Source organism: Suillus paluster (genome assembly GCF_016628075.1).
Source record: "Suillus paluster strain FC165 chromosome Unknown EDB91scaffold_1, whole genome shotgun sequence".
NCBI lineage: Eukaryota > Fungi > Basidiomycota > Agaricomycetes > Boletales > Suillaceae > Suillus > Suillus paluster.
Genome location: NW_024537561.1, coordinates 1,959,275 through 1,980,148, shown reverse-complemented (window position 1 = coordinate 1,980,148; position 20,874 = coordinate 1,959,275). Strand labels below are relative to the sequence as shown.

At 47.0% G+C, this 20,874-nt stretch overlaps 6 protein-coding genes across 6 annotated transcripts; 2 read left to right on the top strand and 4 right to left on the bottom strand.

Annotated features, from left to right (window-relative positions):
• Window positions 1-379: 379 nt before the first annotated feature.
• Window positions 380-3,604, bottom strand: EDB91DRAFT_1095168 (uncharacterized protein; the record flags this gene model as incomplete). Its single annotated transcript, XM_041316922.1, has 10 exons — window positions 3,497-3,604; window positions 3,036-3,434; window positions 2,600-3,013; window positions 2,354-2,545; window positions 2,033-2,260; window positions 1,075-2,007; window positions 927-1,019; window positions 828-869; window positions 689-775; window positions 380-629 (listed from the first exon to the last, which is right to left on the bottom strand). Coding segments are annotated over exons 2-10 (2,593 nt in total), but the record flags the coding sequence as incomplete, so codon positions are not given.
• Window positions 3,605-3,946: 342 nt separating this feature from the next.
• Window positions 3,947-4,913, bottom strand: EDB91DRAFT_1095164 (ZPR1 zinc-finger domain-containing protein). Its single transcript, XM_041316921.1, has 3 exons — window positions 4,664-4,913; window positions 4,156-4,606; window positions 3,947-4,108 (listed from the first exon to the last, which is right to left on the bottom strand). Exons 1-2 carry the CDS (start codon window positions 4,678-4,680, stop codon window positions 4,405-4,407), a joined length of 219 nt encoding a protein of 72 aa, XP_041184748.1. The 5' UTR covers window positions 4,681-4,913; the 3' UTR covers window positions 3,947-4,108; window positions 4,156-4,404.
• Window positions 4,914-7,067, bottom strand: EDB91DRAFT_1095163 (uncharacterized protein). Its single transcript, XM_041316920.1, has 6 exons — window positions 6,851-7,067; window positions 6,766-6,799; window positions 6,550-6,731; window positions 6,153-6,512; window positions 6,116-6,126; window positions 4,914-6,089 (listed from the first exon to the last, which is right to left on the bottom strand). The coding sequence occupies exons 2-6, from the start codon at window positions 6,790-6,792 to the stop codon at window positions 5,089-5,091; spliced, it is 1,581 nt and encodes a 526-aa protein (XP_041184747.1). The 5' UTR covers window positions 6,793-6,799; window positions 6,851-7,067; the 3' UTR covers window positions 4,914-5,088.
• Window positions 7,068-10,870: 3,803 nt separating this feature from the next.
• On the bottom strand, window positions 10,871-14,672 carry EDB91DRAFT_1233597 (uncharacterized protein; the record flags this gene model as incomplete). Its single annotated transcript, XM_041321114.1, has 11 exons — window positions 10,871-11,389; window positions 11,411-11,437; window positions 11,462-11,532; window positions 11,679-11,683; window positions 11,963-12,276; window positions 12,332-12,502; window positions 12,554-12,683; window positions 12,731-12,948; window positions 13,093-13,209; window positions 13,261-13,550; window positions 14,354-14,672. The coding sequence occupies 11 exons, from the start codon at window positions 14,670-14,672 to the stop codon at window positions 10,871-10,873; spliced, it is 2,181 nt and encodes a 726-aa protein (XP_041184746.1).
• A 567-nt stretch (window positions 14,673-15,239) lies between these two features.
• Window positions 15,240-18,380, top strand: EDB91DRAFT_1076821 (uncharacterized protein; the record flags this gene model as incomplete). Its single annotated transcript, XM_041314888.1, has 10 exons — window positions 15,240-15,674; window positions 15,838-16,026; window positions 16,085-16,402; window positions 16,458-16,817; window positions 16,872-17,213; window positions 17,266-17,484; window positions 17,852-17,907; window positions 18,064-18,202; window positions 18,250-18,321; window positions 18,369-18,380. The coding sequence occupies 10 exons, from the start codon at window positions 15,240-15,242 to the stop codon at window positions 18,378-18,380; spliced, it is 2,142 nt and encodes a 713-aa protein (XP_041184745.1).
• Window positions 18,381-20,553: 2,173 nt separating this feature from the next.
• EDB91DRAFT_1040984 (uncharacterized protein) lies at window positions 20,554-20,739 on the top strand (the record flags this gene model as incomplete). Its single annotated transcript, XM_041312898.1, has 1 exon — window positions 20,554-20,739. The coding sequence occupies one exon, from the start codon at window positions 20,554-20,556 to the stop codon at window positions 20,737-20,739; it is 186 nt and encodes a 61-aa protein (XP_041184744.1).
• Between the last annotated feature and the right edge of the window lie 135 nt (window positions 20,740-20,874).

Here is a 20,874-nt window from a genome sequence, read left to right as displayed (position 1 = left end):
GTCTACATATATAGTATTGCTACAGCGTCAGTCAGTTCAAGAACAGTCAGAAAAGTTAAAACACGTTTGCAGATAAAAACAACGGCTTAGATCCTGCGACACGAATCGAGCTCAGGAGGCTTAAGCTTACACAAGATTACAATAGACTGTTCGAGGAAAGCCTGATCAAGGGGCAAGGGGCCAAAAAGGGTCTGAATGATCCATATATACAAAGTGTCAATGCCGACCTGGGATGGGCAGAAAAGTGACGATGTCCTTGTATCACGCAAACAGCTCCCGTAACTACATCCGTTCTACTTCCAAACGGGCTCAACCTTACATAACCAAAATGATCCTTGAGATTCCTCATCGAGATAAGTAGCCTTGTGAGGCCGCGAACGCGTCCCACCTCCTACACCGCCTTTATCTTTCTCTTTACCCTTGGCCTTCAGATCCACCCCCCACAGCCGCGCCTGCGCCGCCCTCAGGCGGAGCAAGTCAAATACCCAATCCGTTTCCTGCGCTTTTGCTGCACCGCGCTCATGCAGCCTTTCTTCCTCCGTGGGAGAGAGGAGAGCTGTAGTGCGCTCACCCGACCGCCACAAGAGTAGCTGCTGGATTGCCTCGGGGAGAAGAATGTTCACGCAGTACTGTGGGTGAAGAACAATTTCTAATAGGTGAGGATGGGTTTGCAAAGCAGAAGACGCACATCAAGTTTGTCAAGGGTCGTTAATGTTTCATACTCCTGTGAGCCTACCGGTCGCTGTTGGTCGCGTACAGAGACAGGGCCCTCAACCTGTATGAACGATGAACGACCACGGGCAACGGGGGTAATGTAACTAGCCTACCTCCTCAGCGTGCGGCAGGTCTGAGTTACCGCCAGAATCTGACTGTAATCAAAGATGAACATATGTTTTCGAAACTGAGGAGACTGAGATGGGTCCTACTTGGTCTGGAATATCCTCCTTGAGCGCAGAAGGCTGATCAGGCAATGGTGCAGATGGCAAGTCATTCGCCTCCCGCTCTGAGGAATCGTCAGCCTATGCAAAAGAGCCATCAACAAAAAAAACGCAAAAATAAGTACAAAGAGCCAACCTGGTTGGGCCTGTCAACTATTATTGCATCCTCATCAATCTGATTGCCAATATCACTGGGAGGTATGGGCTGAGACAGAACATCGGGGCTTGCGCTGTCAGAAGTTGGAGATATCTCGTCTGCCAGCTTGTTAAGTGACATCGCACTGGGGTCGTCAACCTGACTGCGAATGTTACTGGGAGGTAGGGGCTGAGACATGTCATGGTGACCCGCGATGTCAGAAGTTGCCTCGTCTGCCTTTTCGGGAGTAGGCTTGTCAACTGCCATGGCACTGGTGTCATTGACCTGATTGCCAATGTCACTAGGAGGTATGGGCTGAGATATGTCTTGACCCGCGGTGTCGGAAGTTGCAGTTATCTCGCTTCCGGCGCCAGCCTCTGCCAACCCATCACCATCGGCTGCTACAGCAGATGCGCAGGGTGTCTTCTCTTGCCCCGGCGGTAGTACCGCGTCTCCTTGGGGCTTAATTTCTACATTGGCTCTACAGGCATACCCTTCGCCAAGTGCCCACCGTGCAAGCAGTTTTTGCGACCGCTTTACCTCGTTCGGGTCCAGACCTCCTCTCACCGCCGCCCGCTTCATGAGATTGGATCTAGCTGCACCCCCCCGCATGAAAGCCTCGTGGCTCTTGCTGGCCGGAGCGTACTTCCCTTGTAAGATAGCTTTCAAGACAGGCTTCACGTACGCCAGCTGTGCATGCATCGACAAGTCAGCAAAATCGTCCGCGTCAGGAGGTGGGTCGGACAACTGTGGACTGGGGCTCCGCTTCCTGTCTTCCTGTTCATCCTCCGAGTCTGGTGTCTCAGTGTCCTGGACGGCACTTTCAAACTCGCCCAGGTCACACATAACGAAGCCTCGTTCCTCAGAGGTCCAGAATTTATCCCGGGTAAGGTTATACTCCCGGTCGTCCAGAAACTTGGCCCGGTAGCGCTCCTTCCCCCGGTTTGGTTGGCGGAACGTATGATATAAGCTGCGCGGGCCAGTACTTGTTACTTCTCGTTCGTAGAGCCTGCGCCAGAACAAGCTCGCCCGGTATTTGGAGCATCGGGTCTGGAGGCGGAGGAGAAGCGCGGTCTGTGAGAACCTCAAACTCAGTGGGTGTGACCTTGGCCTTCTTGGTTGAACGCAGGTCATCTACATCCTCTTCTTCTGAGGAAAACGTCCCGCCAGTGTAAGCGGAAATCATCTCGGCATGCATCACGCTTGAGCCCATCTGCATCCTCCATAGCTTTCACTGCTGCTTCCCATCTCTCGCGAATGTCCGTCTTGGCTTTCTTACGAGGGGAGGGGTTGAGGGTTCAGCTTTAGTGAGAGACGAGACCTGGAAGGTTGCTCGGGAGAAAAGCTTTTCGCCAGATACATTATGAATAGGCTGGATATTGTATTCGGAGGGAGACGAAATTGTCGAAGGTTCTCGAGACGATGCCAGGTCACCAAAGAGGGTCACACGAAGCGGATCCTTTTGTACGACCTGACCATTTCCTTGTATGAATTGATAACTTCCAGCAGGTAAGGCAATGCTCACCCTGGCAGGCCACCACATACGTTCTTCCAGAAACTCGATATCGTCATCATGTGGAACCGAGGCGATAAGGACTCCCAAGTCATTCACGAGTACCCAGACTAAAGTGTCAACGTCGCCGAAGCCATGCCCATTACCCTGGTCAGATAATTTTGCTTTGTCCGCCTTCCTTTTCCTTGGGGAAGTTTGGCTCGTGGGCTGTGAGAAGCTAGAACTGGGTGCTCCGAGGGAGCGCATGGAGCCACCCCTAGCCCTACGAAGCTTCTGAGGTGGTGGGGTGGCTTGACTAATTATGGAAGGTGGGGGAAGATCCATAGTTGAGACAAACGGACTTGTTGGGACGCTCGAAAATGGAGAGGGCGACAGGGTTGTGAGAGTGCTTACTGTGCCTTCCCTATCCGAAAAAGAAGAAGGGGCCTTGCGTTTTTTTCGAATGCACAGATGGTTGGGGTTGGGAGCGTGAGGGTGTGACAGGCTTGGGTTTAGGCGTGCGCTTGGGTTTAGGTGTGCGCTTTGGTTTGGGATGATACTTAGAGGATGGTGATGGGCTGTCCGTCTGCTTTAGCGGCGAAGCGCGGAATTTTCCCTTGGCATTATAGCGGAATTTGACATTGGGCTGCCTACGTGATGCAGGCTCTCCAAATGAGTCGGAGGGCTCGGGCTCGGGCTCATCGTCGGAGCGACCTGGCGAACTGAGGAGCTGGTCTGCAAATACAGCGGAAGCCCTCCTTGCGGCCCTACGAGTCGGAAGAACGCGCTCAGACAGCAGCGGGGAAGTACTCGTAGTTGCCATAAGGTCACGAAAGTCACTGGCCAACGATATGCGGCGCCGAAGGGACTGTGGAACAGGTTTCAATCAGAAAAGTGGGGACACGCCAGCTGCACAGTAAATGTACCTACAACCAATATTTGTCTTCCGGTTCTATGGCAGGTACAGCAAGCACCCTTGAAATGACTGTCATGAATCAGCAAACTCTGTCAACTCTTGCATTAACGGGGCGCGGTCTGTCACACAGGTTGTTACCCATGTCACGTCACACGACCCTAAGTACTATTGATCAATGGATACGTATTAGCTTCGAGTCGAAAATTGTGATGAGTCGGTATCGATGACGCGCCAGATCGTCTTTTGACGCAATCATTAACATGTTGATCTTAGTATGCGTTGCAAGCGACTTTGCGCGTTGAAGCATTTTGCAGGACAAACGTGAGATGCTCGTGTAGCTCCGTGGAGCGGACGGTTCCAAATAACTATGTACTACTATGTAAACTGGACTTGGCAGTCTTTCACTGCTATAACCTCTGACTTTCAGTACACCGTCCTTCGCCGTATGATTCACCATTCGTCTGAGGTCTCCATTCTGCTGCCACGTTCGCTCGTACTAGGTGACGATCCGAGTCGCCATGTTCGGATCTGGATCAAGTACATATAGATTCTGCACGTGTGACTCGTGAGTTCGCCAGGGGGTCATCAAAGATCAAGGCAGTGAATGGTATCTCGGCGTTCTTGACCTGATTACAACGGTCAAAGAGTCGCGTGACGAGAACAGAAAACACACCTGCTTAAGCTTTGAACTTTCTCTTGGAACTCAGCTCTGTCGTCGACATCTGCGACCCCAGAATCTCCCGTGTTAAATACTCTTTCAGTGAGTTCCTTGTATACCTGATCTAAAATGCCCTTCTAGAGTCGTGAAACATCCGCCTAGTGTGCTGGAGTGGAAAACAAAGTCTATCTCCGTGCTCTGCAACACTCTCAGTTAAAGTAGCTCAGAGGAAGGAAAGGATGTACTTAACCGCGACAAGGACTTTTACTGTATGCATAGTGCCTTCGCCTGTCTCAGAAACACAATATTAGGAGGGACAGGTAACGAAATGAACGAATGCGCATGTCTGATCTTCCCTGCCGACTGAATCCCATTGTTCGAGTGGCCGCAGTGTTCGCAGCAGAAACTCATCACAATCACTTCCCGGAAGAACGGGATGGATGTGAGCATCACTCGGGTTACTCCCCTGACAAACGTGAATATTATATACTAGCCACCGCAATTAATGTTGGTGACCGCCACCTGCTCCCCACACTGCATGCAAAGAGACTCGATCTCCTCGAGTGGTCTGGCGCTAATATTTCTTCATCTCCCGCATGGGTTTTATCAACAACGTCTGGGTGCACGAGCAGTCGTCGCTCAATGTGGGAGGTGAGCGACGATGGGAGAAAAAATACCCAGCAAGGATAGGGGCCCAATGTGTAAACCTTTGAGGCTGATTCGCATGATGATCTCGACCAGCGTCGCGAATTGATTAAACAAGGAAGTAACGCGAAGGACTAGTCTAGCTAACCCGATAAAATTTAAAAGGTTAGATCACAATCCGTAGTATTCAATTGTGACACTACGTAAGTAGCGCCAATACATAGTGTATCGCAATCTCGCGTTCGAAACAAATCATCATAAATATTGTGCAAACGTCCTATCATGGTGACAGACTCATTAGAACTAGTCCTCCGAATTCGTATCATCGTCATCAGAATAATCAGAATATTCGCCCCCGCAACTGGCACAACAGCAGCGTCCATTGAAGGGGTCCGTGAGGGGCACCGAGTGCCCATCCCAGTCAACGTCTGCAACCACTTCCCTAAGGAGCTGCACCCCATCGTTCATCAAATTGTAGCATTTGGCTAGTCGGAATCTGTGTATACCGATACCGTGTTTGGCTCGCTTTATGACAATGTCCCGAAGTGCTTGAGGTTCATCACATGCGAAGTCGATATTGTCGAGTTCAAGAGCATGGAGCGAGGGATACATTATATCCGAGCTCTGCGCGCCTTCGCTCTGGAGCGCAGCGATCAAGCCTCCAACTCCAATAGAGGCGCTCTTCAAATGGATACTTTCGAGCTCCAGAAGGTCAGCGGACCCTGCGTGCCAGAAATTTTCTGTGAGATGAAGGCAGGATGACACAAACAAACTTTGAATTTTGCGATGCGGGACCATTCGACACATGTCAAATACGATGGTTGGGTTTGTGGTGGAGGTGTCACGTTCGAATTGAATCGAGAGTGATATATCACCGTCACGAGTCTTCCACAAATCCTCAGATTTGAACGTCATTGAAGTGCTGAATTGGACCCGGAATGTTTGGAACGTAAGGCTGACACCCAGGGACCGCATGACAGGACCAGATTCGTCAGGGTTCTTGTATATGACCGAAAATAGATTAGAAAAGCCTTCAGGGCTTTCACTTTGTGCGAGGTTTAGAGCAATCCCGACATCGACGGGAAGGACTAGATGTGAGAAGAGAGATACAGCGGTTGGGATGGTGCAGGCATCCAGCGCTATATTTTTCAATTGAGTGAGTGGGACATGATCGAAGAGCACTGTGTCCCCGGAATTTCTGCACGGCAGCTCAAGCATAAGCAGCTCCAAGCCAGGCATACGTCTGAGAGCTGACAGGAGCTGCGACAGAGTAGGATAAGAGGAAGATCCTATTCGTCTGAGAGCTAGAGTTCGAAGTCCGCTGAAATACACGATGTCCAACTGAAGGTGCATTGCATAAGCTCGACGCTCCGAAGTGAGGTGCTCGTCCTTGAAAAATGGCGTCTGATATGGGCTTGACGATTCCTAGGTGACGCCCCTCCATGACCGAGAATTTAAATATTTGAAGCAACGGTGCGGGCTGTGATGATAAGCAGTGGAAAATGCGATTAACATCTGATGGAAATGAGCACAACTGGAGGACTTTGATTCGAGGCAACTGTGAAAGAAGTTGCTCCACGCAATGTATTAGCGAGAGCGGTGCACTGTATGTGACGACCAAAGCAGCTTTCTTCGACCTCTGAAACATGATGGATAGCCAATCAACATGGACGCAGTCGATGAATGCCCAAAGAGTCGGGCACTCGAGGGCAACTTGGCGCCATTGCCTGCAGACGTGTGTGACTATCATTGGAGTAGGAGCACCACAACGGCGCGTCGGTGTTGCCCGTATTAACATAGCTCTTGAAGCTCTCCTCTTCTACGATATGTGTGAAGATGGTCGCGAGAATCTCGGATGGAAGGCAAGATATGAAGACAGCAGCATTCCTGCGAGAGCGAAGGATGCGCAAGGACTCGGCTAATGCGGCTATGTCTTCGTCTAATTGCTCAACGAAAGCGGTCCTACTCTTAGGGAATAACATCGAGGGAAGCGGAACGCGTGATCATGGATAACCTGTGGGAGTAATCAGTCGAGTCAATACGAAATCCTGCGCAGAAAAATTACCTCTCGAAGAGGCTGCAATTCTAAACAGCGACTTGCGTCACCCACGTACGTAGTACCAATATTAATGCCCAGTGTTCCTGTGTTTTTCAATCGTGAAATCGACGAGCTGTAGTGTGTTCTTGGTCGATTCGTGAACGAGAAGCGAATTGAAGGGAAATGTTGGAAATAGAGTTTGCCTCAAGAAGAAACATTCATAGGCTATAGCGCGGGTACTACGGGACACACCGCGGGTATTGGGGGTCACGGGTACGGCGGGTACGGGTATGCACGCCACGGTAAGTATACGGGTATGTTCACGGGCAGCCCTAGTCTCGACCAAGACGAATGAAGTCGTTCCTTCTCTACTAAGGTCTAACTGAGCGCTGAGCCCTAGATATCGTAGTACAACATTCGAGGACCCAACGGCGGAGTTTTCCACACTATCTCCGTGTCTACTCCGCGGTCCTATATTTTAGGAGGGATCCACCACTTACGATTCGGACTTCACTAGTGCATGCATATGCACTCAAATCTGGTGTGCATTTGAAACTGGACGTTGGTGTCATCATCATACGGCCGTGTCACTCCACCACCTCCGAGATGGCGCGGGGCAATGACGGGGTCATTCGGGTGGTTGATTCAAGTTGAAATCGATGGTCATGCTAATAATTGACAAAAGACTAGTGTCACCCCCTTTGACACCCTTCGACATTGCGACATTACAAAGCATCTTTGAACAAAGAGACAGCCTGACTTGATTGACATATTCTTGGCTACGCTACAACACTCCTTCATGCATGCATCATGCTAATTGTTCCATGCACTAGCGAAAGCAAGCACATCAGCACTCGGACTAAGAAGGCAACGAGGACAGGCTCACTCAGGCACGCTGGAGTTGAGCAACGCTCATTAACAGGTGAAGTCAACCCCATCGCTATCCACCTTACAGCACCTTTTACAGTTACAGGGCGTAAAGGATATAATTTTGCCTGTAGCTCCACAGAAATACCCGAAATCGTCTTGGTTGTTATATCCTTTGATGCCTCTTGAGCACCCCACTCGAGCTACGAATAGCGGTAAGTACGCGGTCTGAGGTCTGCACGTAGGCTGCAAGATTACTCACAAGGGTTGTTGCAGGCTAGGCCCTTGGGGGTTACCAAGAGGTCCTCAGATGCGGTAGTTACGCCAGCCATAAATGCAGCAGACACGATCAGAGTGGATGAGTGATGCGAATTTCATGACTAAAACTTGTTGGTGTTGAACTTCGAAGCTAGTGCATTGGCTTTTATACACAATTGGTATAGGGGCGGCGAAAAAATCTACATGTGCTTGCATAACTGCATGTACGTATGGGATGCACAATTCATTGTCATTAGCGCATTGTCATAACCTTCCTCGTCACTCACACGGTCCTAATTCATACAGGCCCCCCAATCCTGTTCGCACACCTAATCCTCACAGTGAGCAAGTTCAGCAATTGGAAGTGCAGGGGCGGCGGCAGAACCACAGGACTTTCGAGCCTCGCCGGAGGATATGACCTAGTGTACGTATGGGGTGCTCGATTCATTGTCATTGGCACAAAACTAAACCTTCTCACTGGCAGTAATCTTCGGGTAAAAGGTAGTCTGGAGCTTTGCCTGTGCAACTGTATTACTGATCCCCTACGCTAGAGCATGGTCAAGCGTTGTTACGAGGAGTAGAGCAGCTTGTGACGAGATCTGATATTACCGCAGTGCCCTGCAACACCCTTCGATCTCGCTATGTCTTAGTAGTGGTCAAGCCAGTGGTTGTTCATAATATATGAGAGCGATCCGGCAGCAACATGTTTGAAGATATTGAATCACATGATTCTTCTACTCCTCGGACGTGGCCTCTTTTTCTCCAGTTGCCGATCTACGGTAGGAGTCTGGGTCTGGCCTTGGTGAATCACAATGCAGGGAGACACGCAGCGCTGAAGATAAGCTTGGCGGTGGCAACTGGTAAGGCAGTCAAGATGACTTAAATGCAATGTTTTCAACAATGACAAGTTTTCAACTGTACCCGGTCCCTGAAGCCAAAGGCCTAATGAGTTCCTCCGCACCTTATGACGTGTCAAGTCGATATGTCTTTTCAAACAATGATTTTCCAGTCCGAACCTGCGGTTCTGCGCGAAACTCTGACGACTCGGATCTAGCTTCGAGTCGGGAAATTGACGGTCCCAACTCAGCAGACAATTTCACGGCAACCTTTCTGGGCACCTAGCAATGTGTTCACCTCGCCGCTGCTTACCGACGGACCGCCTCATCTGGCAAATTCTCATTCTTATTTTGACCATCCCAGATGTATTGAGTGAAGATAGCATTTCAAATTTTCCATACAGTTTTTTCACCCTCGTTAGGACTGTACATCTAGAACTGCAAACCTTACCCCAAGGTCCGTCAACTTTTTACACGAAGTTGAGCACGGTGGTCTGGCTTTCTAGACCAGGTAGCTAAACTCGTCGTTTAATATTAGAAGCTCCGGAAGGTGGCTAAATTCACCATTTATAGGGGCAATGGATGACGCGTGAATTTGCGGGGGGAGGCCCCAGTGCGCGGATGAGAACACCGTTCTTTGAAAGTTGATGCAGGTGATTTTCATAGTGCGAAAAAAGTGAATTATTCGAGCTGGGCAGGTTGAAACATCTCAACGATGCCGATCAATTCGATCGTACTCGATGCACTCGCTGAGACACAAGTCATGGTAAGATATGCAAGTACTAATTGTTCGGGTCTAGACTGCGTCGATGGGCTAAATGTTAGACTCTGGTGTGCGGAATTATCCTGGCCCATATCTAAATGATATATGTATGCAGTGCCGGAACGTTTGATCCCGCGGATCCAATTTGCGTCGACGCCATCATCCATGTGCCCACTCCACTCGAGCTCCATATCATTTTGTCCATGGCATGCTGGGTATGCGCCACCATCTGTGGAAGAACCAGTTAGCACTGCAAGCTGTCCTGAGCTGTAGTACATAAAGTACGAGCGGAGCTTACCGAAATTGATGACGGACGTGCTCTTCATCAGAATGAATGAACTGAGTATGCTCGTGAATACGTCCCACTCAATCAGAGAGTATGAGAATATCAGATTCTCGACAACGTTGACGTTGACCCAGAATCAAGGTCTCGCTGAAGGAACACAAATCAACGGGAGTGCAACAATTATGAGAGTTGAAACATACGCAGGCGATGCGATAACATGACCTAAAACAATGGATAATTTAAACTTCCAAGCCTACGCGCGGGAGGAATATTGTTGTATGTCAAAGAGCTGGCGATGCCTGATTCGGATAGTTATCAATCCCGGCGTATATGTACTTGCTGCAAATTCATGCTACAAATAATCAATTGAACGGTGGCGCGCCTCGCAAAGAACTTGCAAGCTTCCTCTGTGCTGGCTTGGACATTCAACGTCGCACACCAAGCCTGTGTCACTGCGGGTTGCTGGCCATGGGAGGAAAAGACTAATGCATTCAATTTTCATATCTACGGCTCATCGATAAAGTTCAAGCAATATTTGTATGCCATTGATATCAATGAACTCCGGCTCATTGCGATGAGCGCTTCCAAACGCATGTAAGTCAGGCGCTTGTCAACGTTAACCCTCGTTCCATCTATCACCCTCTTACCCACCCCTCCCTTTTGCACTTAAGTCTTAGAGACTCTTTGAATTCAGATTCAGTCGATCGAGGAAGAAAAAGGTAACGCATCTGCTGAAAGGAAGCAGCTCAAACCATGATTTGCCTGGGGTCAGTGGGAGTCAGGTATTGAACATTGCACTTACATCTGTTGGTTGTGTGTGATGGTGTCGTTCCAGCTGCATCAGTAAATCACGAGGTTACTTTTCCCGCTTTTCTTGTACTTAATGCAAATAATCTCAACTTTTCTCACTTATTTTTCCAGACATAATAAGTTCGCGCGATAGAAAAAGTGATAAGTTTAAAAGTTGATAAAAGTGAAAAAAGTAGCGAGTTCGAACAAAGTAAGGAATTCGAAAAAAAGTGAGGTAGTAGTAAGTGCTATGAAGCTATTTCGAAGGCGTGATGGTCGGCATATCTGTTCACGTAGAAGAGTGTGAATATATCAAGGACGTGGTGAAATTTAATTGGCAGGGGGAGTGGTTCAGTACCATAGACAGGAATAAGATGGGCAGAGCGAAAAATGGTGTCCACATGGATCACCGCGAAGTGCGCATGATCACCGATAGACGACGGCTTCACCATCCACATCCCCGTGTCATCATCTGGTCCCTCACCAACTCGATTGAACCAGCGGACAACTGTGCATGGATAATATCCTCCTCTCAACCTAAAAGAAAAAAAAGTGAGCACCCAGGCAATATCCATGCCCCGCATTCCGGGAGCATGTGAGTCAGTGATCACAAACACACAATCCTTATGTGCGTGTCCACCCCTCCACTTCGGAGACACGCGAATGTGCTCGCGTTTCATCCCACCGAGTCCACTCAAGTCTGACGGTGCAAAGAATGTTGATACTGCAGAGTTGAAAACTCGTATCCGTCCCTCATAGCAAGGGGACTCCATAAAACTGGAAGGGACCTCAGTGGGATCTTTGTCTGGATGTAACTGTTTGATGAGGAACTGTCAAACAAGATTGGCCAAGTGTGGGATGTCGAGTTCATTGGCTAGTGCAGGGATACTTTGTGCATGCTTTGTGCCTTCTGTTTATATTAGTACGTAGTGTATTGAAATCGTGCAAATGAAGAATATAACTTACGAGATGTTCGAGCCAGTCGCACATGTGCGAGGACTGCAGTTGGCTCATCAACATCCTCACAGTTGGCATTGACATCTGCATCAGGTATACTGGCGCTTGGGATCACATCTGGTGGCTCTAGTTCAGCTGCATTTTGTTGTGCAATGGAGGGCTTGTGAGGCTGTTCATCTTCTGCCAGTGGTTCAAGTCACAAAATTAGTGATCCGACAAAGTTACAAATAAATGTTGTACCAAGTGTTGCAAGAATAGATGACAAACATGTACCCAAGAGCATTCTGCGAGTGCAGAAATCTACATGCGACGCTGCCAATTTGTTGAGGCGCTGGTCAATCAGCAGCATCTGATGCAGTGCCTCATATCGGCTGGACCGTCACCAAGGCTCCTTGATGGCCTTGATGTGTTTTGACTTGGTGATTGAGGAGCACAGGCCATTTGGAGCACCGAATTGTCGAATAAGGGAGACATAATGAGACATAGAGTGTTGTTGGGGAAGTGAGAAAGTCAAAACTACTTCAGTAGTCTTGAAAATCTCGCAGTATTTGTGAAAACGAGTCAGTGTGTCTTGAATCTCATCCAGTGATTTCTCTGTGATCACATTATGGCAGACAAGGTAACAGAATTCGAGAAATGCACGGAATGTGCGCACAACGTCTGTGGGGATGTAACCTTCGATTGCTGGCAAGTAAACCTTAACATAGTTAGCATTACACTACTATGCTGAGTAAGACATAGCGTAATAATACCTTCATAAGGGCCTTTGAATCATCCCCAGTCCATTGTTTGAAGTGGCGTCCTTGGGGAAATCTATGAAGCCCAGGAAATGAAGGAACTGCTGCAATCTTGATGATTTGATGGAGAAGATCAGGTGCGAGTAGTTCGTGGATGTCGGCATGGGGGAAATCATTGGTAAATGGCTGGATATATGAGTTAATCTAAGTACAAATGAGACGGTGTGACTGTAGTACCACGAGTCCCCCAACAATGCCATACTTGTCCCACAATGTTGTATGATCACACTCCTCAATGAGTGCATCTGTGTGAAGTCTTGAACGACACAGGTTGATCTCATCAAGATTTTCGCAATGTGAAAGACACCTGTCACCATATAAGAATGAATACAACACACGATCAAAGACACTTACTTGGCACACCATCGTCGGACTATGCAGGCAAGCAATACCTGTTCTTCATAGTCTGCAATATAGGGTCCCAATCCATAGATAATTCGACAATAGTGACCGTCCCCAAAACGTGCAACTTCAAACTCAGTCATACCAGGCTTCAGGCTCTTGAGGATAAATGAGAGCGAGGAGTGAAACAGTTGCCGTCGGAAATTTCGGAAGTCTGCTGTATCAGCATGCTGTTTGGTTGCTTTGCAAGATGTGAGGACAAGAAAATATGAGATAGGTGACCGCTTACTTTTAGGCATTGCAAGAAATCCTATGACAGCAACAGCGTTACGGTGAGCACAGCGCACATTATTTCAAAAATTTCTGATAGACACATAGAGAGGATAGTAGTCATTTTGCCCAGTTGCAACTGAAACAGTTGTTTTGTCACTTCTGAGAATGATGGGTACAAATGTTGAACCATGGGTGTCAGCGTCATCAGCCATCATGTCCTGTAGACATCCTTTTCAAGCTGAAAACAATAGATATAAAGAAAGACATACCACTTGAGACCAAGCCCAATTTCCAGACATAAAATCCTGCCATTGGCGCTCATCATTGTTGGTTGCAAACTCACAGTATGGCTTGAGATCAATTTCGATAGTGTAGTCTGGGTTAGCAAGTATGTTCCGGACAACATTGCAGGGATCACAAAACCAAATGTCATGGCTATCTGCCATCCAGGGTGTGGCGCCTTCATCTGGGATTGTGCCTGTATATTTGACAGAAAATGATTGCCATTTAACATCACCAATGGGGGTATTATCAATTGTCTTGTAGACGCCCCAGTGGTCTGAAAACAGGGTCGTTTTGCTACCAGCTTGGATCAAGGAAGCTGCCCAAATGTTCAGTAGGTGGTCAATTGAATGCGCTGGGGTTTTATTCTGTGTAAACAAGTAATTGGTGAGCTCAAACTCAACCCGGCTCCTGTATGGAGTCCAGTCGTCTGGCGCCTTGTCTGAGAGCAGAGGAGGTGGTGTCCCTGGTGGAAGGAAGTTGCCTGTCACGAATTCCTAATATGAACCATTTTTCATTTCTCGGTTTTCCTTCGGCTACTTCCAGTACCCGAACCGGTCACGTGACTCCTCACCCTGTCACACCTTCATCTCTTCACATATCACCCGTGGTTTCTCTGATTGGCTCCCCTACTCCACAGGCTAGAACAATCTCGCTCCCCAAAGAAGAACCGGTCGGAACTTGGGTTTCTGTTTAGTTGCCATCTTACTCATTCGCTTATATATCATGATGTCATACTTAGTCATCCGCAGTATCATACGACTCTTTTCTCATTGGCTGATTTCTTTCAGACTCCTATTCAATGTTATGTATAAAAGTAGGATAGTTAGTGTAAGTACTCCTTAGACTTAACCTCTTTGTTCTCTACTGTTGTAGTAGACCTAGATGTTCACGCTCAATACTATCCGTTATTATCATCATCCTTGACCAAGTCCTAGTGGTTGTTGTCAGACTTTGCCATTCGGTGAACTCTGGTCATAACATTGCCTTGAGGATCACAAGGGCAAGCTTTGCGAGTCACAAATGGTAAATTAGCCACTAGAATTTGAGAACTATACTAAAGCGGGACAAAAAACATACCAGTCAAGAAGGGGTGATAATTTCTATATAACTGATCACCAGCGCCAAAGAATTGAGCTGCGGATTGCATAGGATCGTCGTTGTCTCCAGAGTCCATGACATCCGCAGAGTTCAAGGCATCACCAAAATCAACGGCGTTGTCAATGTCAGGTGGCAGCGTGGGAGCATGAGTCGCAGTAGATTGCTGTGCGCTGAGTACTGGGTGCATAGCATTTGTATGCTGTGTATACCCTGATCGATTCTTGAACCAGCGGTTGCACCCTGGCTTGGTGCAAGGGATAGTACAGTGACCACTGAATTTACAATGCAGGTCGGACATGATGCAGTTCTAGGTATTAGAATAGTCAGTACTATCAGCGCTGGCACGAGGTATGCCGCCGGCTAACCAACGCTTGTGTTGATGGTGTTTTGAGGCGGTCAGATGGTTGATACTGGCTCTCGTCATTAGTTGATCATCCAGAGGAAACTGGTCTTGCAAGGTTAATGATATAGTTGAATAATGGCAAGAAATATGCACAGAGAATGCAGGTGGACTTGGAAAATGGCGTGGATTGGTGTTGAGATACTAAGGGTTGTTCGTGTGAGTTTAGGAAATTTTGAAAGTTCACAATCTCAACTCTTACCATTTATTGGATTGCGTCCTCTGCATTCTCCACCCTGCGGTCACCTGTCTTTCATATCCACTATGGCAACTCCCATATCCCCTCGCCATACACACACCAAAAACGCAACCCAACACCCTGGTCAAATTCTTCTCGAGGGTCAAAGGAAATGACGTACCAATGTACAGATTGAAGAGGATCGGAGGCGAGCCAGAGAACAGCAGGCTGTCTAGGATGCTGTTGTACAACAGGGAATTAGCCGCATTGCCAGCATTGAGGCTGCCATGGAGGTGGAGCAGGTGGTTCAGGCGACAAAGGTGAAACTGGTGAAGCCTAAGCCAGTCAAGAAAAAGCAAAGTGCGAAGGGTGCAGCCAGTAATCTTACCTCAGAGAGTTCCCATGAACCTCTGGCAAAGTCTATCATTCAAGGTGGAGATAATCACACTGTGGGTCTAGGGGATGCTGATAGCGTAGATATAGGAATCAATTGTGGCAAGGTGATCAGTAATGAGGGTGTGAAGCCAAAGAAGAAGAAGAAGAAGAAGAAGAAGAAGAAGAAGAAGAAGAAGAAGAAGAAGAAGAAGAAGAAGAAGAAGAAGAAGAAGAAGAAGAAGAAGAAGAAGAGGGTTGAAAACCTTATGTCCTGTGAAGCGATCAATGCTGCAAGGAGGCAGATTGCTGATTGTACTGATGCCAAGGCCCCTGATAACAACAAGAAAGTAAATTTGATAGTGTTAGTGATATTGTCTTCTCACCATCATGTTGATGCTCACAGAATCCACACTCCACTTTATGACTCTCACTTGGGCACTCAGAAACAAAAAATTCAACTTGTCGGGGAAAATTAATAACTGGTGTACACACCTGGTTCCTGGCATGCAGATGCCCTCCCTTGTTTCTGACAATCAATCTGTCTCTGGCAACACTGGTGTTCAGTCAGCAACCACATTGCAAACAAGCCAGACTGCAGCTACCACTCCTTCAGAAAATTCCACATCAGAGGACGATGAAGTTTTCAAAGAGCACTTGTCTACTCTTGCCGCTGGAGGGAAAGGGAAGGTGGGGATGCAGGTAAGTCACTACTAAGTCCTGATAAAATCCAACGCTCACCTGTAGTCATGTGTGTTAGAGTGTTGTAGAGATCGCAGAATCTGTGGATAAAGGACCTGTGTCCACGCTGTTCGAATTATTACCATTCAGCCAACAAGCTGAAATAATACAATATGCTCTAGAGCAGGCAACTCGCACTACTGGTACTGCCAAGAGGACCATTGAAGATGTTGAAATGGCTGGTGATGCTACATACATTGTCTTGTCCGAAGAGGACACAATGGAAGAGGACCGTGTGGACAGTGATGCTGACCTTATGGAACTCAGTGATATGGAAGTTCAGATTGTCCCATCCCAGGTCGAGGAGGTCATCAAGCCAGCCCGCACAACTACAAGGGTAATTTCTCCTTAAAAATCCTCTTTATAATGTCACTGAAGCATGGAGCGCCTAGACAAGTGTAACAGCCTCTGGAAACCCAAGTGCACCTAAGAAAGCCAAATTGGAACCAGTTCCCCAGGACACTAAGATTCTCAGGATGGTATTGCCCAAGCCTGATTTGATGGCTGCTGACCTAGCAACAAAGCCTAAACCCGGATGCCAATGGCGAAACACTGACCTCCCACCTGTTATGTTGCAGGGTGGCATGTGGTGCAGGAATTTTATCCCCACTGTTTTTCTTTGGGTGGGCGCCCAGCCGAGCTTCTGGTCTATTGAGATTGAGCATTTACTCCCTGCGCTACAGGCGATTTTTGATGTCGCATATCCAGGAATGATGCACAATGTTCAACCAAAGGGGCCTATTGTAGGTTTGGTGAGTCTTGCTTTTGTTTTTATCTTCGAACCATGTTTCTAACTGCAACTGAAGGTAAATCAGCAGCTATGCTCCTGGCGCAGCAATTTCGGGTCAACCGCAATTGCACTTGTTACTAATTTTATGGTATCCTCCAGAGATAGTGAGAGCAGAGCTGATGATAACGCCGAGTTTGAACAAGGGCTGGCAGAAGCCCTTCTCAGTCAATATGCCTTCCTCTATGAAAATCCAGACACTTGCAACCCAGATGAGATCTACCAGTCGACATTCATGTTGGAAATGATTGAGACGGCTCATGTCAATGCGACCACTGGATTCCTTGAGGTACCTGCACTCAACACACGCGATCTGCAATTAAATGGTATGCAGGCTGTAATTGCCGCATGTGCCATCACAGTAGGTCCTGGATCTGCAGATTCAGACTTTGATTAATTGTCAATTTCCACAGCTTGAACACGCTTTTTCCTATGCTGCAACACCCAGGGTTCACATGGATGACCAAGGCAGTGCAAAGGGCAGTACTACCAGCAGCGAGGCCTACAAAACTCCCCCAGGGATACCACCATTGCCAGCCTTCTTGGAGACAAACTGCGGGCTCGCAATGGCAGAGTACTATGAATCCATTGCAAAACATGGCACACAGTACACAGTGGACATCATCGACTTGGTGCGCCAGCAGCAGGACACAGCTCAAAAGGTCAAATGTGCTCCCGTTGAGGTCAAATCCAAAGGGGGGCATGTGCTGCTTTGTGAGTATTATTATTTTTACTTCCCATGCGCTCTACTGACGCACCCCACAGAATATTTGCTATTTTCGTCTTCCCGCATCATTGTCCATTCTCTCTGCACTTACCTGGTTCCATCGGTACATTAATGCACCCGGACTTTAACTTTGCCCCCACTGATCCGCCACATCATGTCTCTGACTTTTAGACTACTTTCCACCTTACTTTTCACACTTTTGGACTGCTTGTTGCCTTACTGTTTGTACTTTTGGGCTACTTTTTTTAGTGAATGCAACTTTTAATATCTAGTATCATGCGTTTTTAAGTGGCTCTCGCACAAATAAGCAAGAAAAAGTTGAGAATAAGTATGTTTTGAGGAGGGGGATCTACTGAAAAAAGTAGCTTCTACTTTTTTTGACCTCACACTACTTCCCTACTATGTCGTGCAAAAAGTTGGATATAAGTGAGTAAAAAGGGAACTCGTAATTTACTGATGTGTCTCTCCCCCTTTTGGGTGATAGATCTCACAGAGGACTCTCGAAGCTCCTTCATCCCAAGTCCTGGGGCAAGTCAACCAACCCTTCCGTTCCAGGTGCTCAACACTCTCCGAACCCTGCAAGTTCCAGCGCACAGGATCTCCTGCCCGTTCGGATAAGCCAAGTATGTGCAACTCTTGGCATATTCTATGCATGATCTAACTGCTGTAGGATCCTTTACCACTCGCCATTCCTGCTCCCAAATCAGATCCTGACCGGTCTGCCAATTCAGGCACTGCAAAGGTAAGATAGTTCTGATCTCTTTACATAATGTACTGAGTCATCATCAGGTCCATCAGTAAAACAACCGGTTGCTTTTCCCAGTCGATACTGTCATAATGATACATTAAATATATGACAATTGACATGTAATGGTGATACATAAATGCTGTAGGCAGTCAGTCTCTGGAGTCTGTACTAGGAGTGATGTATCAGTACAGATCCTCCCAGCAGGTGCCAGCACTGGCTGATACATCAGCCATTTACAGGGTCACATGTTCGCATTTTTAGTCATCTACTGTGGGAACTTCTCCACAACACCCAAAACATAACCCATTTTGGGTATCTCCACAATATGAACCCTTCCCACACCCTCCCCAGTCCATCCCTGGCTCATCATCACACCACAATTAGATACAGCTTGTAGGTAAGTAGTATTATAGGTTATATACATATAATAGAACATAATAGACCGCTTCTTCTGTCTATTTTTGTACCAATGCCTGCTACAGGGCCTCTGCAAGTGTGACATAATAGAAAACATATCAAAAACAATTTCGCAATTTCAACTATTTGGTATTTGATTGTTCTAGAGTGTTTATAATATGTTTAAAAACATATATGGACCTATCCCAGCCCTCATTATACATCACTCCTAGTACAGACTCCAGAGACTGACTGCCTACAGCATTTATGTATCACCATTACATGTCAATTGTCATGGTTGATACATCAGAATGACAGGATGGGGTGCTTTTCCCGCTTACATTACTTAATTTTTAGTGAATGTAGCTAAAACATTGCTTTTTCAACTTAGTACACTTTTGAAAAGCAAATTCAGTGCATCTCAAACTCGTAAGTTGGATAATTAAAAAAAGTGAATTCAGCACAATAAGTAGTACTACTAAGAGTCATATATACTGTTGTATACTAGTAAGAGTCGCCTATATTGTCCAAAAAAAGAAACTGCCAGTAGACACAAATTATTGAGTAAGTATCTTGAACTCGAAACTAAAACACTATCGACTCACATATACATCTTAATGCCATCAAAACTTTGCAGATGGGCCCTCAAAATCCTGTAAGTAACTTACATGCTGTGTAGATTGTTGATTGCTGACGCGATTGACAGCAATTAGTCTGATATGTACCACGTTGGCCAACAATGGCACCACAGACCTACCGGGGATGAGGGTGAAGGCAGCCAATTGTTGCGGATCAGCCAGAAGTGCCAGTGGCAGCAGATGCAGTGGTTGGGGAGGATGCGGTGCTGAAAATGAATAAGTTTGATGTACTATGTAACAACTTGAAAGTCCAATTAGTGTGTGCAAGTTGATACTTTTTGGGGGCTTACGAGTTTTTCAACTTTCAAACCCATTCCTTCTCACCCCAGCAAAAGTATTATCCTTTGTGACTCATAACCTCATCTCTTCAGCCATGTCTACCACAGTGAGTCCCCATCACCCATCCATCTACTGCAATTGCTTGGCCTGGTCAGATAGTGCTTGACGCACCTCAGCCCAAACCTGTGGTTGTGAAGCAGAAGATTCTCTGCACAACATCTTCCATAGTAAGTACTGAACTTTTAATAATGCTCATTCTGACACTTGTATAGACATCAGTATCTGTGGCAACTCCTGTCGCTGACAGCAAGCTGCATGCTCAAAAAAAGCTCAAGGTTGATTTATCTGTCCCACCTACCCATGACACTCCTGCTATCAAATGTGAGCTTGCTTGATGACGAGGAGTCCGAGGATGATGAACATGCTATGCTTTGTAAGTTTTTGTTATTTAGGTTTCATCCTACTAGTACTGACATCCATGACTACTACAGGATTTGTTTTCATTGTATCTACATGAATATCCAAGTCACTATCGCTCTTTTATCCCTACAAGTCCCCTTTTTGGGAGTCTCCTTAATTAGCTTTTCGTGTGTAATACTACCCCTTTTCATGACATGCTTTTTTCCGCTTTTTCTGGTTTTTTTAAGTGAATTAAGTGTGCAAAAAGCGAAAATTCAGAGATTGAGTGGGCTTAATAAAGTGACTCGCACTTTTTCACTCAAATGACTTAATGCTCCTTTTCACGTAATTAAGTGACAAATTAAGTGAGAAAAGCAACTGGTCATTTTACTGATGTGGCTCTTCACAATGCTGCAACTCTTGACTGTCTCAGTAAGTGTTGGCTTTAAGTCTCTCATCTCTTCTCTGAAATTTGATTGCCATTGATCCAGCTGAGGACCTGGACATTAGCAGCATGGAGTATGTGGTTGGTGCGGGATGGAATTCCTCCAAAAATTGTCTCTCAGGCACTTGGGAAGATATTCTGTCTGAGATCAAGTGCTGGATCTGCAGCACTGGGGAGGACATGCCACACATCTTGTGGTTGTCTGGTACTGCAGGGAAAGGCAAATCAGCCATTGCGCATACAATTGCCAACTAGGTTCATCAGCATGGGGGGATGCAAGCTTGTTTTTACTTCGACCGCACAAGGGAAGCTGAAACTGCCATGAAAAGATAATATTTACAGCACTTTTTAGAGCTTCCCATGATCTTTCAGATGGGTTTCTTGGTATGC

Bases quoted from the DNA above. Each gene is read 5' to 3' on its own strand.
- EDB91DRAFT_1095163 (XM_041316920.1), bottom strand. From the start codon at position 6,792: ATGATCACGCGTTCCGCTTCCCTCGAT. The intron at 6,732-6,765 runs GTTATTCCCTAA...GCTTTCGTTGAG, and splicing joins CGCGTTCCGCTTCCCTCGAT to CAATTAGACGAAGACATAGC. The intron at 6,513-6,549 runs GTGCTCCTACTC...ACACGTCTGCAG, and splicing joins AACACCGACGCGCCGTTGTG to GCAATGGCGCCAAGTTGCCC.